The 14,823-nt window shown below is 36.1% G+C and overlaps 1 protein-coding gene across 6 annotated transcripts in view; it reads left to right on the top strand.

The window, feature by feature from the left end:
- brip1.L (BRCA1 interacting helicase 1 L homeolog) overlaps positions 1-14,823 on the top strand; it is a 129,420-nt gene that overhangs the window by 67,642 nt on the left and 46,955 nt on the right. Inside the window, 1 exon segment of one of the 6 annotated variants that reach the window (NM_001089803.1) lies at positions 11,919-12,763. The exons of the other annotated variants lie outside the window; for them this stretch is intronic. Coding sequence (NP_001083272.1) covers positions 11,919-11,948 — 30 coding nt within the window. The 3' untranslated portion in view covers positions 11,949-12,763. 6 annotated transcript variants of the gene reach the window in all.

Raw genomic sequence — 14,823 nt, forward strand, 5'->3', positions numbered from 1 at the left:
TCCTGACTCCCATTTCTCTCCCCTCCAATCAGGTCCGGACTGAGAATTAGAATAGGCCCTGGCATTTCAGGTACACAGAGGCCCAATCAGCTCACATATAGGCCCAAACAGCCTCCACCAGCCCACTAAATACTGACTTTCTATGGCATCTTATAGCAGCCCCTCTGGCATTTGCCAGAACCCACAGATTGCCAGTCCGGGCCTGCCTCCAATCAATCTTAAACTTTGCTACCAGGATCCTTCTGCTCTCTCCTAAAAGGGAACCTGCTCAACCCCAACTAAAATCCTTAGCGTGGCTGCCTGTTAAGCAAAGGATAGCATATAAAACCCTTCTACTAACTTTCTAAGCCCTTCACTCCTCTGCTCCTCACTACACTTCCTGGTCGTCTTCTCCACTCTTCTCAGAGCCACCTTCTCTTCCACATCCACTGCCATCTCCCATCTCAAACCCTTCTATCTTGCTGCTCCTTACCTCTGGAATTCCGTCCCTAAATTCCTCTGTAAGGAATCCTATCTTAATCTCTTCAAGAACAAACTAAGTGTCTACCTTTTGGACAACTAGAACATTAGCCTAGTCCTGTCCCTACTGACTATGTGCACTTTTTTATCTCCAATTTGTACCTGTATGTTGGCCTCCCATCCACTTAGACTGTAAGTTCTACGGGGCAGGGATCTCCTTCCCACTATGTCTCTTACCACATAGCACTTAAGCTCTTTGTCCTATGATTCTGTATGTCTCCCCCATGTATACTTTTATATATATTGTATCCAACAATTATGATGCACCAATCAATTAAACTGAATTACAATGTACATCGGGTGCTGATCCGTGTAGCGGTGAGTAATTCCGCTTTCAATAAATATATAGTATCCAGCCAGATCGCAACACCTTGGTAAAACGTAGCATTTATTGTTGCTATTAAAACATTCAAATGTGTACTTCCATTTGCAACATTATTTCAACTTATCTGTACAAAGTCCAGCATTTTTTAAGTCCAGCAATATCGCCACATATTCAAGCGCCCACGCGACGTTTCGGGAAATACTCCTTCCCTTTCTCAAGCGTTTACAGCGTGCAGTGGCATCTAGGACTCCATTGTTGCATCCAATGCATCTCTATGCGAGGCGGAAGTAACGTGGCCGATCACTGTGATGACGCGTCTTCATATTGGAGACGGGTCTGCACATAAGCGGACACATGCCCCCCACCTCTTGGTTGCTATGAAGATTCCTTAACTACGAAATATTTAGAAAGAACATTTGTAAAAGTATTAATTTCGTGTTATATGGAACTTATTACATTCTATATGGACAACTATACTAAGCCAGCATTTCAATTTACAATTAACCATAAACATATCACAAGAATAAATGTAGATCAAAATCACGATTTAATCCCTGTGGGATCAGGGTCCCCAATCTATCGATCCACTTTACTTCTGCTCTTTTCAATATAAGGGTTCGATCTCCCCCTCTTTTGAGTGGTGGAATATGTTGAATAACGCTATATTTTAGATCCTCAGATGAATGTCCATAATCTAAACAATGTCTTGATACAGGCAATGATCGATTACCTGTATTTATAGTTGATCTATCTTGGGAAAACCTATCTCTCACCTTTTGTGTGGTTTCCCCAACGTAGATCAAGTTACATGGACACACCAACATGTACACCATATAATTGGTGTCACATGTGTTGTATCCCCTGATTTTAAATTTCTTGTTTGTACATGGATGCTCGAATTCTGGACCTGTGAGGACATATCGACATTGCGCACAACCTTTACATCTGTACATACCTTCTTTTTTGGGGCCCCAAAACATCATCTTACTTGGAGACTTTCGAAACGTCGCATGGGCGCTTGAATATGTGGCGAGATTGCTGGACTTAAAAAATGCTGGACTTTGTACAGATAAGTTGAAATAATGTTGCAAATGGAAGTACACATTTGAATGTTTTAATAGCAACAATAAATGCTACGTTTTACCAAGGTGTTGCGATCTGGCTGGATACTATACTTTTATATATATATATATATATATATATATATATATATATATATATATATATATATATATATATATATATATATATATATATATATATATATATATATATATATATATATATATTGTACTTTTATACACTGTACAGTGCTGCAGCTCCTTAACAGCACTTTACAAAATAAGTTAAACTAAGTTATACATACATATATAACTGCTTACAAGGGACAATTCATCCTTAAAAATGTTGCAGTGGTGTTGTAAGTAGTTGGTTGTCATGGGAAAAAGCAAACTAAAAAGAGATACGCTTTTGAATTTCCTCTTTTATTTTTTCAGTTTTTTGGCTTGCAATAGTTTATCAAGCAACTTTTGAGAAAGGGAATGTGTGCGATTGAATTGAAGCACTATACCATTGGGAAAGCCTTATTATGTATAACCTATTTTCTCATCTTGAAGAAAAAAGAACAGTGACCCTTCAGCCTTTTTGCCTCCATTTACTTTTTCTTTATTTTTGAGTTTACAGACAGAAATCCAATACATATGAACACACAGTACCATGTCTCTGGCTGTGCCTATAGTATGATGTGTATATTGGCACATTCTTATGAATGCCTCCCAACTGTTAGCTCACAGGTGGCCCGTCAGGTTATTTCACTGCTGTGTGCATTTTGTATGTGGGGAATGTTGTAAGCACAGTGCATTCACGTTGTGAACCAGGTGCCTGCTCTAGACACAGAAGCCAGAGCATGCAGTGCTGCTTACTATCTTGCACAGGCATGCAGCACAAGCAGTGCATTTAATAACCTCTGTGTGCCGAGTGTTGGCCACTGTTTACTCTTAGAAGCACAGGGAAATATCTTATCAGATACTAGATGGCTTACCAGACCTGGTGAAAATATTTGCCCCATTGTGCTTAGAGACTCTGAGGAGACACTCTTGTAGATGCCGCCTAATGCTAAGGGGAATACAAGTAGCTATAAAGTTACTTTTGCTGTTTTACTTTGTGATCAGGGGCGTAACTACAGAGGAAGCAGACCCTGCGGCTGCAGGGGGGCCCAGGAGGTACAGGGGGCCCCATGAGGCTCTCATTGATGAGCAGTTTGAACATACACTGGATATGTTGGGGGCCCTAAAATTAATTTGCTGTGGGGCCCAGCAACATCTAGTTACGCCACTGTTTGTAATGCTTATGCACATATGTTGGTGATTTTATTGTTCTTTTCATGATAACATTAAACATAATAACCATATTACTGTAGCATTGTTTGGTGGACAGGATGTTACAGATTTATGTTTTTAGCTTTAACGCTGAAACCACAAAAGTCCTAAAAGCCAATCTGCATCTGCTGCCGTACTCCAATCTGCACAACAAAACGACCAAGCTAAAATACTTGCTACCAAAATGTTTCAGCATTCTTTTGTTTTAGGAATTGTTTCAAATGATCACAAAGATGGCATGCTGCTTTTCCTGACCTATTAAAAACATAAGGTTTTGAAAGAATGGCAGTTAAAATGAGTAAGTGGCAATATTAAAAAAGTTAAACAAATGCCAAAAAACATTTTCCAGAGGACTGGGATTGTAACAATGCCATTAATGAGGGCAAAGAGGTTTTAATGCAATTTGCACATTCTTAAGTTTCAAAAAGAGGTTTTCAGTTAGTGCATTATTAATGGGCTGCACATCTGGAAGTGTGTAAAAGCCATAGACATTGAGCAAGTGCAGTGTTTCCCCACTAGGCCTGCCTTTCTCTCCTCCCTAGCGAAATGCTTGTTTTCAGAAGCCTTTAGACAGCACAATGACAATATCCAGATAGTTTGTACATATTCTACACTGAAGACATCCATAAGTGCAATAGCACAAGATGCTGTTTGCATAAAAACCATATAAAGAGACTGTGAAATCTTTTTTTAAAAAGTGGTATTCCATTTTGTTAGCATAAATGTAGTGTGTATTCATGTTTTAATTTCATTTGCTCACCTCAACTTGTTACAAAATGATGCTTTGGCAAATTCTTCTGATGATTGTTTTATCTGAAGTTAGGTTTCAATGCTTTATCTTGGAATATGAACACCCTAGTTGGGTGCAAGATGCAGGCTATGTACTGTGTTTTGTAGGCCCAGGGATTACTAATGGTGGCCATACACGGGCAGATAAAGCTGCCGATATCGGTCGTTTGGACCGATTTGACAGCTTATCTGCCCGTGTATGGGGGCTTCCGACGGGTCTTCCCGATCGATATCTGGCCACGATATCGATCGGGAAGGTTGGATTTTTACCCGACTGACCCGTCTGAGCCGCTTGGCGCATCGTAATTCGATCGTTCGGCCGTACGGCCGAACGTTCGAATTACCCCCGATATAGCCACGCAGTTTAGTGGCATATCGGGGAAAGATCCGCTCGTTTGGCGATGTCGCCAAACGAGCGGATCTTGGAGTCTATGGCCACCTTAAACTGTCATCCTTATGTAAGTGTACAAATGCATGGTTAGAACTTTTCCAAAGAGACCTTTCCATTTTAACATTTTCGCATTAATTTATCCTTAAAATCATACAACATTGTTTTCTCTGAATTCTGCAAAAAGCCAATTCCCCAAATTCTGTACCCTATTTTTCCTGACATAAATCTTTTATTAGGATTTGCAAATAAGAAACATTGTAAACATCTAGAAGACAACCCATACATTTCGCTCATCTTTGTTAACAGTTCTTGAGACTTCAGGGAAAAATTCAGTTCTGCAACCTCCCCCGAGATTACAGATATTTTCTAAGGCACTGCTAAAATAAGCAACTGCCATAATGAAAGTGAATAACATCAGTACATAAAAAAAAAAAAGAGTCACGAATAAAAACATAAGTGTGGGGGTGGGAGGAAGAGTAAAAGAGCCAGGTGTGACAAGATGGGGATGACCATTAAGCTAGTACATCAAATCAAGACAATTACAAATAAATTAAGATGCTCATAAAACACAGTTGGTCGGTGGTTCTCTGCAACCCTGTTACTTATTCAAGGGTCCCAGACATTAAAGGCTTTTGGTCAGCTGACAGGTATGTTTGTTTCTCCAGAAAGTTTTTAAGTCTTTGTTAATCAATCAGAAATTCAGTGACTTCGGGCTATACATTGCTTGAGGGCAATGAAAATATATGACCTGTGTTTTTATATGTCAAGTTCTATTAAATGTTTGTTTAGTAAAGCTTCCGCCATTTTAGCAGGCATAACAGAAGTAAGCTCTAAGTATATGTACATACCCTTGTCAAAAGCAATTGATTTTAGGAAACACTTACCATATACAGTTATATGAAAAAGTTTGGGAACCCCTCTGAATTCTTTGGAGTTTTGTTTATCATTGGCTGAGCTTTCAAAGTAGCAACTTCCTTTTAATATATAATATGCCTTATGGAAACAGTATTTCAGAAGTGACATAAAGTTTATTGGATTAACAGAAAATATGCAATATGCATCATAACAAAATTAGGTGCATAAATGTGAGTACCCCAACAGAGAAATTACATCAATACTTAGCTGAGCCTCCTTTTGCAAATGTAACCGCCTCTAGATATAAAATAAAAGTAGTAAAAAAAACAAATCAGACGATGCCATTAATTGACAGACGGCAATCATAGGAAAGCTATGTCAGAGAAAAAGTAATGACAGTCACCCACTGATATCTTCAGGCAATTCATGCAGAGATATTATCGTTGGCCCACACAAATCTTCTAACCTGTCCAGTTGATTAAATGACTGATCGCCATGGTCTGAAAAATCTCTGGACAATTATTTTGACTCCAGATGAACCTTTGCTTTGTACGACTATATCTTTGCGTCTATGGCCAGCTTTATAGATCAGTTACAAACTTTTAATGTAAACCTGTATCTGTCATTTTATATCCCCTGCACTCCTGCCTTTTGACTACAGGAACCTTTTGAAACGTACAGTATTTGTCAGCTTCTCTCTGACCAAGACTTAAATTCCACAATATCTTAGGCACTTCTGTAATTTTTGGTCTTTACATGCCAGTTAATGCCAGATTATACAATGCATTGCAGATATTGGAGGCTAGGGAATAAATTTACTAAATTGTAGTAAATAATTTGTCAATGCAAATATAATATACCATAATATAATATACCATATATACTTGTGTATACAATATATACTTGTGTTAGTAGAATATTCTGTTTATTTACAACAGAGTATTCGTTATTTTGGAATCATTAGGAAGATCATCATCAATCTGTATTTTTTTTTTATTTGGTGATCCTATAACTAGAAAATAATTTGGCTTCCATCTGAATGGAAAAAAGCTTGATCTCAGTGGTGAGTTGTTTCTGGAGTGTTCTTGGATGCCTGGGTCATTGCATGTCCTAAGCAGGGTTAATAACTTCATTAAAATTGGTTGCCCCCAGAACAACTTCCTTTTGACACTTTTCCTTATGTAGATAGAAATAGGATTGTTATTAGGGCCCTATGCCAGGACTAAAGTTATCAACATGTCCTACAAGAAGCACCCTCAGGGTCTGCTGTTAAATCAACCATCTGAAAATTCAGCAAATTATATTTGCATGTGGCTATCTCACAGTCTTTTTAAAGGTTATAACTGTATACTGGATGCTAAGTACCATTGTTAACTGTTGAATTCACTCAAGGTGCTCAGTTACAAGTGGGTGACTTTTCAAGAAAGTGCACCAAATAGACTAATAAACAAAGAGTAAAATGATATGATGGTGTTGAGTTTCTGTATTACTTTTCGTTCATTACTCCAGTGGGAGGGTTCTTTCTCTTCCATAGGAAGTACAAGCTTAATGCTCTCAGTCAACCAGCTGCATAATAATGAGAGCATAACAAATGCTAGAAACTTAGGCCTTTGGGACCATTATGTCTTATTTCTGCATTCCTGATTTTCCATCTTTATTTTTTTATGGCCCTTATATATCTCTGTGCAGAGTAATTTCTCTGCTTGCTGACAGCTCTAGGATTTTTGTCCTATAAAATCTGTGTTATGGCTGCTATGCTACAGAAGCATAACTTTTGTCTTGGACACACAGTCAGGTGTTCGTTGTAGTCAGATGAGATGTAACAGACTAATTTTGTGTTTTAGCAGGTGGGTTAAGACTGAATGTGACTGAAAGCTTGAATTTGTTACTCTTTAAGGCCTTTAATATCGAGAACAAATTTCTTATTAGAATAAAGCTATCAAGATTTCAATATCTTTTTTTTCAGTCAACGGCGGTTGAAATATATGCTATTGTATTCAGTGTTTTCAATATGTTCCACTATAGCAACTATATGACTTATATTTATGCTGTTTCCCATTAAGGCTTAGACAGGCAGCTGATATAATTGCTATTAGACTTAAGTGAATGACATGTGAAATCCAACTTATTGTCTTTCGATACACTATTATTTAATTATTGTATTTGCTCATCTGCTGGTTAATAAAAGCCACAAAGTTTGGCTTAGTAACTAATAGCAACCAGTGAAATTTTGCTAAAAGCTTACTACTGATTGGTTGGCTAGATTTGCATTTGCATTTTAACACATAACCCATGTACTAACTAACACTGGTCAAATTTGCATTTGGCAGTTGGGTAGTACCATGGCAAGATGCAAGTTAAACTCTCTCATTGGTTGCCATGGGTTACTATCCAGGTGCACATTTGGCCAGTTTAGTATATCTTGCTTTTGGTGCTTTTCTAGGTTGCTGCAACTACAAACTAAGTACATATGCAATATTTTCTATATCTGGTTATTACTCTTTATGAACATGTATTGTCCACTATAAAATCCTTCTTTGCATCCTTAATCGGAATCTCACTGTGTTTTGCCAATTACCATATAATTTATAAACCTGACAGCTGATTTGTACTATCCTTACCTGGGAATTGGATATCTCCAGATCTTCACATCCTGGTATTTATCAACAATTTTTATTACAATAAAAGCTATGTTTTATAGGAGCTCAGAGGGTTGTGTATTTTTTTTTTGTCCCCTTGTGCAGTTATTTGCTGTATGAAACCTTTTATTTGCTATCAGTCCCTAAATCTACATTTTACTTATTTCCCAAATGCAGAAACGCAAGGAATGTAAGAGCATTATCTGTTATGCATCCCTCTTTTCCTTTCGTGTAAAGCCTTAATCCATTCTAAGATAAAATATAGTTTCCTCTGTCAAGTTGCTGCTGCCCAAAAATGTTCCGAATGCCTAATAACTTTGAGTGTATTACAAAGCAGGAAGGGGTTCTGAGGGGTGAACTGAAAGGCAGTTATAGAATGTTTACTGGGTTTGAATTCTGAAAATGATTAATAATGTAATGTAATGATTTAGTAAATGTATATTAACAGTAATGCATATGAGGAAATGTGTTTTGGTTATGGACTCAATACTATATGTAGTGGAAAAAATTTAAATTCACCTCGTGCAGTGCTGTTCAACTTGACTGCAGTCTTAACCCACCTGCTAAAACACAAAATTACAGTCTGACTGTGTGTCCAACTGTAGTGTTTCCTAAACTGTGTGTCATACAAAAGGTCTATAGAGCCCATAGAAGAATGGCACAAAAATGTGCAACCCTGTGCTAATGTTTGGTTTAGGATGGCCAGTACTGTATTTAAGATGTTCCTATGTGTGTTACTTTACTCCCAGACCTAATCGTATGTGTAAGCATGTAAAACCTGACAAGAGCAAGACTGAGACTAGTGGTTCTCTGTTCCAGTTTCTGGCATTAAATAATAGAAATGTGGATGTATCAATACAAGCTCAGTTAAGCCTAATCTAGTAGCAAAGTCTCTTAAAGAAGAAGGAAAGTTACTGAGGCAGTTTATTGCCAATATATTAGCCACAATAGTGCAAGCTATATCATATTTATTCTGCTGAATGCTTTACCATACCCTAGTAAACAGCTCTAGAAGCTCTATCTGGTTGTTTAGGATATGAGCTGCCATATTAGCTTGGTGTGACATCACTTCTTGCTCACTCATAGCTCTGGGCTCCGATTACAGCAGGGAGGGAGAGAGGACAAACTGAGCATGCTCAAGCCCTGCCTTGGAGGTTTAAGCTGAAAGGAGGAAGTCTGATACAGAAGCCCATGTGTACACAATAGAAGGAAAGAAATGTTGTGTTTCTTTTGCAGAGGACTCAGAGCAGCATTACTTTGAGGGTTTACTGGTGTATTTATCTAGACCTTTCTGATAAAGCTTACTTTTTAACCTTTCCTTCTTTAAGAGCAGTTTTAACTGCTCCTTTACCAAAAGGTTGTGCCTACAGACTTAAAAGTTGCTGAAATATATGCAAGAGTTCATGATGTCAAAGATGCAAGATATCCTTGGAAATCCTACACAAGATGTCCACACTATGCATTAAATTCCATGCCATGTTTTTTACTACTTTATTAGGACTGATGTCTTATTTTTGTTTCTTCTAAAGAAACACAAGTTGATTTATTCCTGGATAATGTAGAGCACTAGGATACTAAGAATTAAACATTAAAAAGAAACAGGATATATCTACATGGATTTATGTGCCAGTATCAGATCCATTATCCAGAAAGCCCCAAATGATGGCACTGCCATCTTCCATAGTTACATTTTAAAGAAATCATTCACATAATGACTAATTCATTTTTATTGAAGTCAAAACAATTCTACTGGGTTTATTTAATATTTAAATTATTTTTTAGCAGACTAAGGGGCCATTTTATGAAAGTTATTGAATGTTCGTTTCTCAGTCGTACTTCTTAGCGCAAACAAACACATTTTATATTTGCTTAATCCACAATTTTTTTGTAATTTATAAAGCGTAAAAATCATAAAATCTATGAATACAAAAGGACAGCAATTAAAAGCTGTCAAAGTCAATACACGTTCCCTTTCTTTTCTTGCAAAGATCAGCCTTTCGTTCATGGTTTTTGAGGTTTTTGGAGATCAGAATGTTTTGTTGTACAACTTTTTAGTTAAAATTCGGCGTTAACAATTTTTTTTTTCAACATCCATTTTTGTTAAGACTTTTTTATTCAGATCTTCATTTTACAGAAATAGAGTTTAATCGTGGTTTCAGAAACTCTAATACCACTAAAATTTAACCTTTAGTAAATGGGCCTCTAAATATATGGTGATCTATTTTACTAAAAACTCCTTTATCCGAAAAACTCCAGGTCTCGAGCATTCTGAATAAAAAGTCCCATAGCTGTATTGTCTTCTTACTGCAGTGAAAAATGCCAAAAATTAAGAATTGTTTGTTTATGAAAACATAGTACATATTTACCCATTTCATGACATTCTATTGTTTATCTTGTAATGGTTCTTAGAGACACACTGAAATCTGATAAGAATTTCCTTGGCAAAAGGCAGCTTTGCTGCAGTTTTTCCTCTCATTGGACCTACAATTCCGAAGTGATATTTCAGAACCTACAATTCTGAAATTTATTTGCACACTACAAAGTTTTCTACTGTAAAATGATCAATAAAGCACTTTATCAAATGTGTTGTACACACAGACATTAATACCCCTAACTAGATTGCATTGGGCTGTGATGCAGTCCAGTGTTACTTGTGACTTTGAGGTTGGAACACATGACCTGTGCATAAAATAACGGATCTATTTATGTATTACGTTATTATTATTTTTTAGCATTTGCAGGTCATTTTGCAGAGCTGCTGTAAAACATCACTATATTTCATTGGGTTTGCACATGGAAGATATAATTTTCCATTATTTCATATTGATACCTTAATTTACAGCAAGTTGGGGAAATGAAGACAAATTCCATTGTTGCTGCTCACTTCCTTGTGAGGCTGTTTGTAGTTGCTGCACTTTATTTTAACACATGGTTTGAATTCCACCTTGATTACTTTTAATAAGTTTTGCTGTAGCCATTTTCCCCACAGCTTAAGCAGCAGTTGCAGAAGATTTATCTCTGCATTTGAGATGAAGTATTTTACTCTCTTGACTAAATATGTATGTGAGCAGTAAGCTATGGTCGTTTTGTGTTGTCCCCAAGTGTTCTTGTTGGGAGGGCAAGCAATTATTAAAAAAATGTATTCAATCCCTCACACCTTTTCATTCATTTATTCAGATCTATGACCATTCAATTGTATTGTTCTGTGTGGTTTTCATAAAACTTAGCCTATATACAGGCATGGGATATGTTATCCAGAAACCCGTTATCCATAAAGCTCTGAATTACAGAAAGGCATCTGCCATAGACTCTACTTTAATTAATAATTCAAGTGTTTAAAAAATATTTCCCTTCTCTGTAATAATAAAATTGTTACCTCATACTTGATTCTAACGAAGATATAATGAATCCTTCTGAAAAACTATTATATTGGGTTTAATTCCCAAAATCCCAGGTTCCAAACATTTTGGAGAACAGGTCCCCTACCTGTATAGCCATAGCAGTCCGTCAACAATTAGCTTTGGCCATTGTGATTTTGGGCTTATTGTACTTCACATCTTGTTAACACTCTTTATTGAGTCTAATGTGCTTTATAGTCAGTATAATTTTTAAAACCAATCTCTAATCATAGGATTAACATTGAATGTAGGAATATGATGCACATTTAAATTGGAGCAAAGAACTAAGCAATATAAAACAGCAAGCAGGCTTCATTTTGTATAGTCAAATATCACAGTAGAAAGGGAAATAGCAAACCAAAGATTATTTTTATATAAAATGTTAAAGGGCACATTTTCAGAAGGGAGCTACAGGGCTACTATAGCCCAACAATAAATTTGAAAAGATAAGTAGCTTAGTATGGTTCTTATGGTTGCATAAACATACTGTAAGTTACTTCCAGTGATGCTTCATACGGTAACCGAACAGAGAAAATAGGTTGGTCTTTTTTTATTCCATGTTCGTTTTATACACACCTACAAACTGTAATATTTTTTTTTATTCCCTTTACGATCTTTTTCTAGGTGAAATATAAGAACATTGTTTTTTTGTAGCCATCGGCATGCAAAATATTTCATATTTCATTATTGTTGTCACTGTTCAGACTCTCCATTATTTAACAAGGTTTTTGAAAAATTGATGGCATGTTTATACCAGGGAGACATCCTGTAGGCCACAGTGTTGATTTATGGCAGTGAGGACACAGTTCATTGCTTCTGTGTTCTGCTGATGGAAGGCACTTTGTCATTTTCCCAGAAGAGAAATCATACCAGAAAAGTCCTCTGCTCTGGGAACATACTGATGCAAACTGTCTTCAAAATGTGAAAATAAATGATTTACCTTTTATTGTGTTTTTTGTGCTCATAAAGTGTGTATAATGTTGTTCATAATACTATGCTTTATCCTCACTCAATGTTTTTTAATTTTAATCACCATTTTATTTTTTATAATTCATACCAGTTCTTTCAAACCTGCAGGTCAAGTCAGTTCACCGTTGTCAGAAACAAAAGCTGTCATGTATTCTTTGCACATTATTTAAACAAACTTTACAAACTATTAATGTTTGTCACAAAATCGCTTGTTAGGTCAAGGTCTGTATAGGATAAGGATTGCCATTATGGGCTTTACAGTGTTCATAAGTTGTAGTTTTTGGGTAGGTGGGGACTATGACCGTAAACCTGTTGCTGTTCCCTAAACATGATATATTAACCCTGCCCCACTCATGGAATTTTTAAATAAAAAACAATTTGGTTTATGAAAATGGCAATACTTATCCTAATGGTTTATTCCTTTGCAATAGTTATGAAACACCATACTACTACTGTTTAACAGGCCGTTTTCCTGCTAATAAATGAAATATGTTCTGGAACAAAAACTCCTTTGGGAATGTAATAAAAGTCACAAATAGAGTAACAATTTGCACAAAGAAGAAAAAATAGCATTCTTCCTTAAACTGTTTGTGCATTTGTGCACACTTAAGTGCTTTAAGGTGTAATCTTTTGGAGCAAACATAACTTTTTCAGGAAGAAGTTTTATAAACTGCACACTGGCACAAACTTAAAAATATTGCAAACTCTCTTCCACTGTCGGAAGAGGTCGCTAAAAGTTTTCCGGGTTCGCAACAGCTATATTAAACCACGCAAAGGAAAATTTATCTCAAAGCTATGACTTTTCGCATTGGGAATATTTTTTCTTAGTACATTTCCCCTTGTCTCTTCTGACATTAAGGGAGAATTAAGACCATGCAATACCCTACTTCCTGTGTGTCTAAGGTTAGGTTTTAGGGGTTTTGCTCCCATGAAACCCCCATTTATGCTTCAAGAAAGTATTTCTGTATCTCATTTATGAACAGGTATATAGCATTCATAATCTGAAAATCCATTATCGAGAATAGCTCTGAAGACAATCTCCTATAGACTCAGACTTTTGAAGAGTGTTTTCTTTTTCTCTGTAATAATAAAACAATAGCTTATACTTGCTGCAAACTAAGATATATTTAATCCTTATTGAAGGCAAAACAATCCTATTGGTTTTAATGTTTCAATTATTTTTTAGTAGGCATAAGGGATGGAGATCCAAATTACTGAAGGATCCCTTATCTGTAAAATCCCAGGATTTAAGCATTCTGGATAACAGGTCCCATACCTGTACAATCTTTTTCCATTCAACTTAATGAGCTCACTGAATTTTTGGTTTTCTACACAGCATTGGTGATTGCCTGCATAGGGTTGTTGCCTAGCAAAGATACTAGGCTGATCATTTTGTAAATGGGGTTCGAGAATTTTCTGTCAAAATAATAAAATTTGATCTAATATTCTATAACTATATGGTGATTTTTGAAGTCTGGTGCACAGCAAGTATCATAGTATATGTTTTAAACATTTCTTATTCTGATGAGACATTAAGAAATTTGTTTGCTGTCAAGACAGTAGTAATTGTTTGGCCAAAATTATTAATTAAAAAAACAAACATTCCACAAACTGGATAATCCTACAAAATTTATAGCTATTATTTTGTTAGGACTAAGTATGTATAAAATTATATTACTTTATACTACATTGGCCAACTTATAACACATATGGGGCCTTAGTGTATGTTCAAAAATAGGTTTCTACTCACAGTACAATGTTTTCCCCCAGAAGTCAAGCATAACTTACATGCAAAAATTTTCAGCAGTTAGTAAATGGCCTAGCAGTAAAAGTGGTGGCAACTGGTGTTAAGTATATGACTATGTTGCATCTAAGCGTTATTCATCTTGTGGCTCTCTTCTTGGTGCAATCGTGTGTTTTAGGAAGCAGAGTAAAAATGAAGATTTACAGTAAGTCAAAAGGGATGCCACAATGAAAAGAGACAGAGTATATGATAAGGGGAAGGTGGGATGGGAGCAGAATAGAGAAGCTTATACTTTTATCATTGCACCTCTGATAAAGAGATATGTTTACACAATGCACCATGCCAGTGAATCAGAGGCATTTGTTATAGATTATGTATATTTCACCAAATTTCTAACCTCTGTGAAAAACCTACAGCTGCAGTTAATACCAAAAAAGCTAAAAAATAAGCTAACTTTTTTTTAGATTTATTTATAACTGTAATATTTATGCCATTCGTGCCAGCCCACACGTTAATGGTTTTAAATACACAAACTGCTCTTAAAAAATGCACTGAAACATATGCTGTAAGGATATGTCTAGATAAAATCTCAACCACTGAAACCTCCCCCCCCCCCCATTTACAAGTTTGGCCTACAGTCCAGGTTGAAACAAAATACAATTTTACACAATATACAAAAAACAGGCAAAGAATATATAACAGAAATGAACTTAATTCATTGTATTGACATGCAAATGAAAAATACATACTGTCAGATGATGTGTAAAAACTTTAATAAATGCAAAGTTAAAAAAAGACACTGAAATTATTCCTGGA

Source organism: Xenopus laevis, chromosome 2L, assembly GCF_017654675.1.
Source record: "Xenopus laevis strain J_2021 chromosome 2L, Xenopus_laevis_v10.1, whole genome shotgun sequence".
Taxonomy (NCBI): Eukaryota; Metazoa; Chordata; class Amphibia; order Anura; family Pipidae; genus Xenopus; species Xenopus laevis.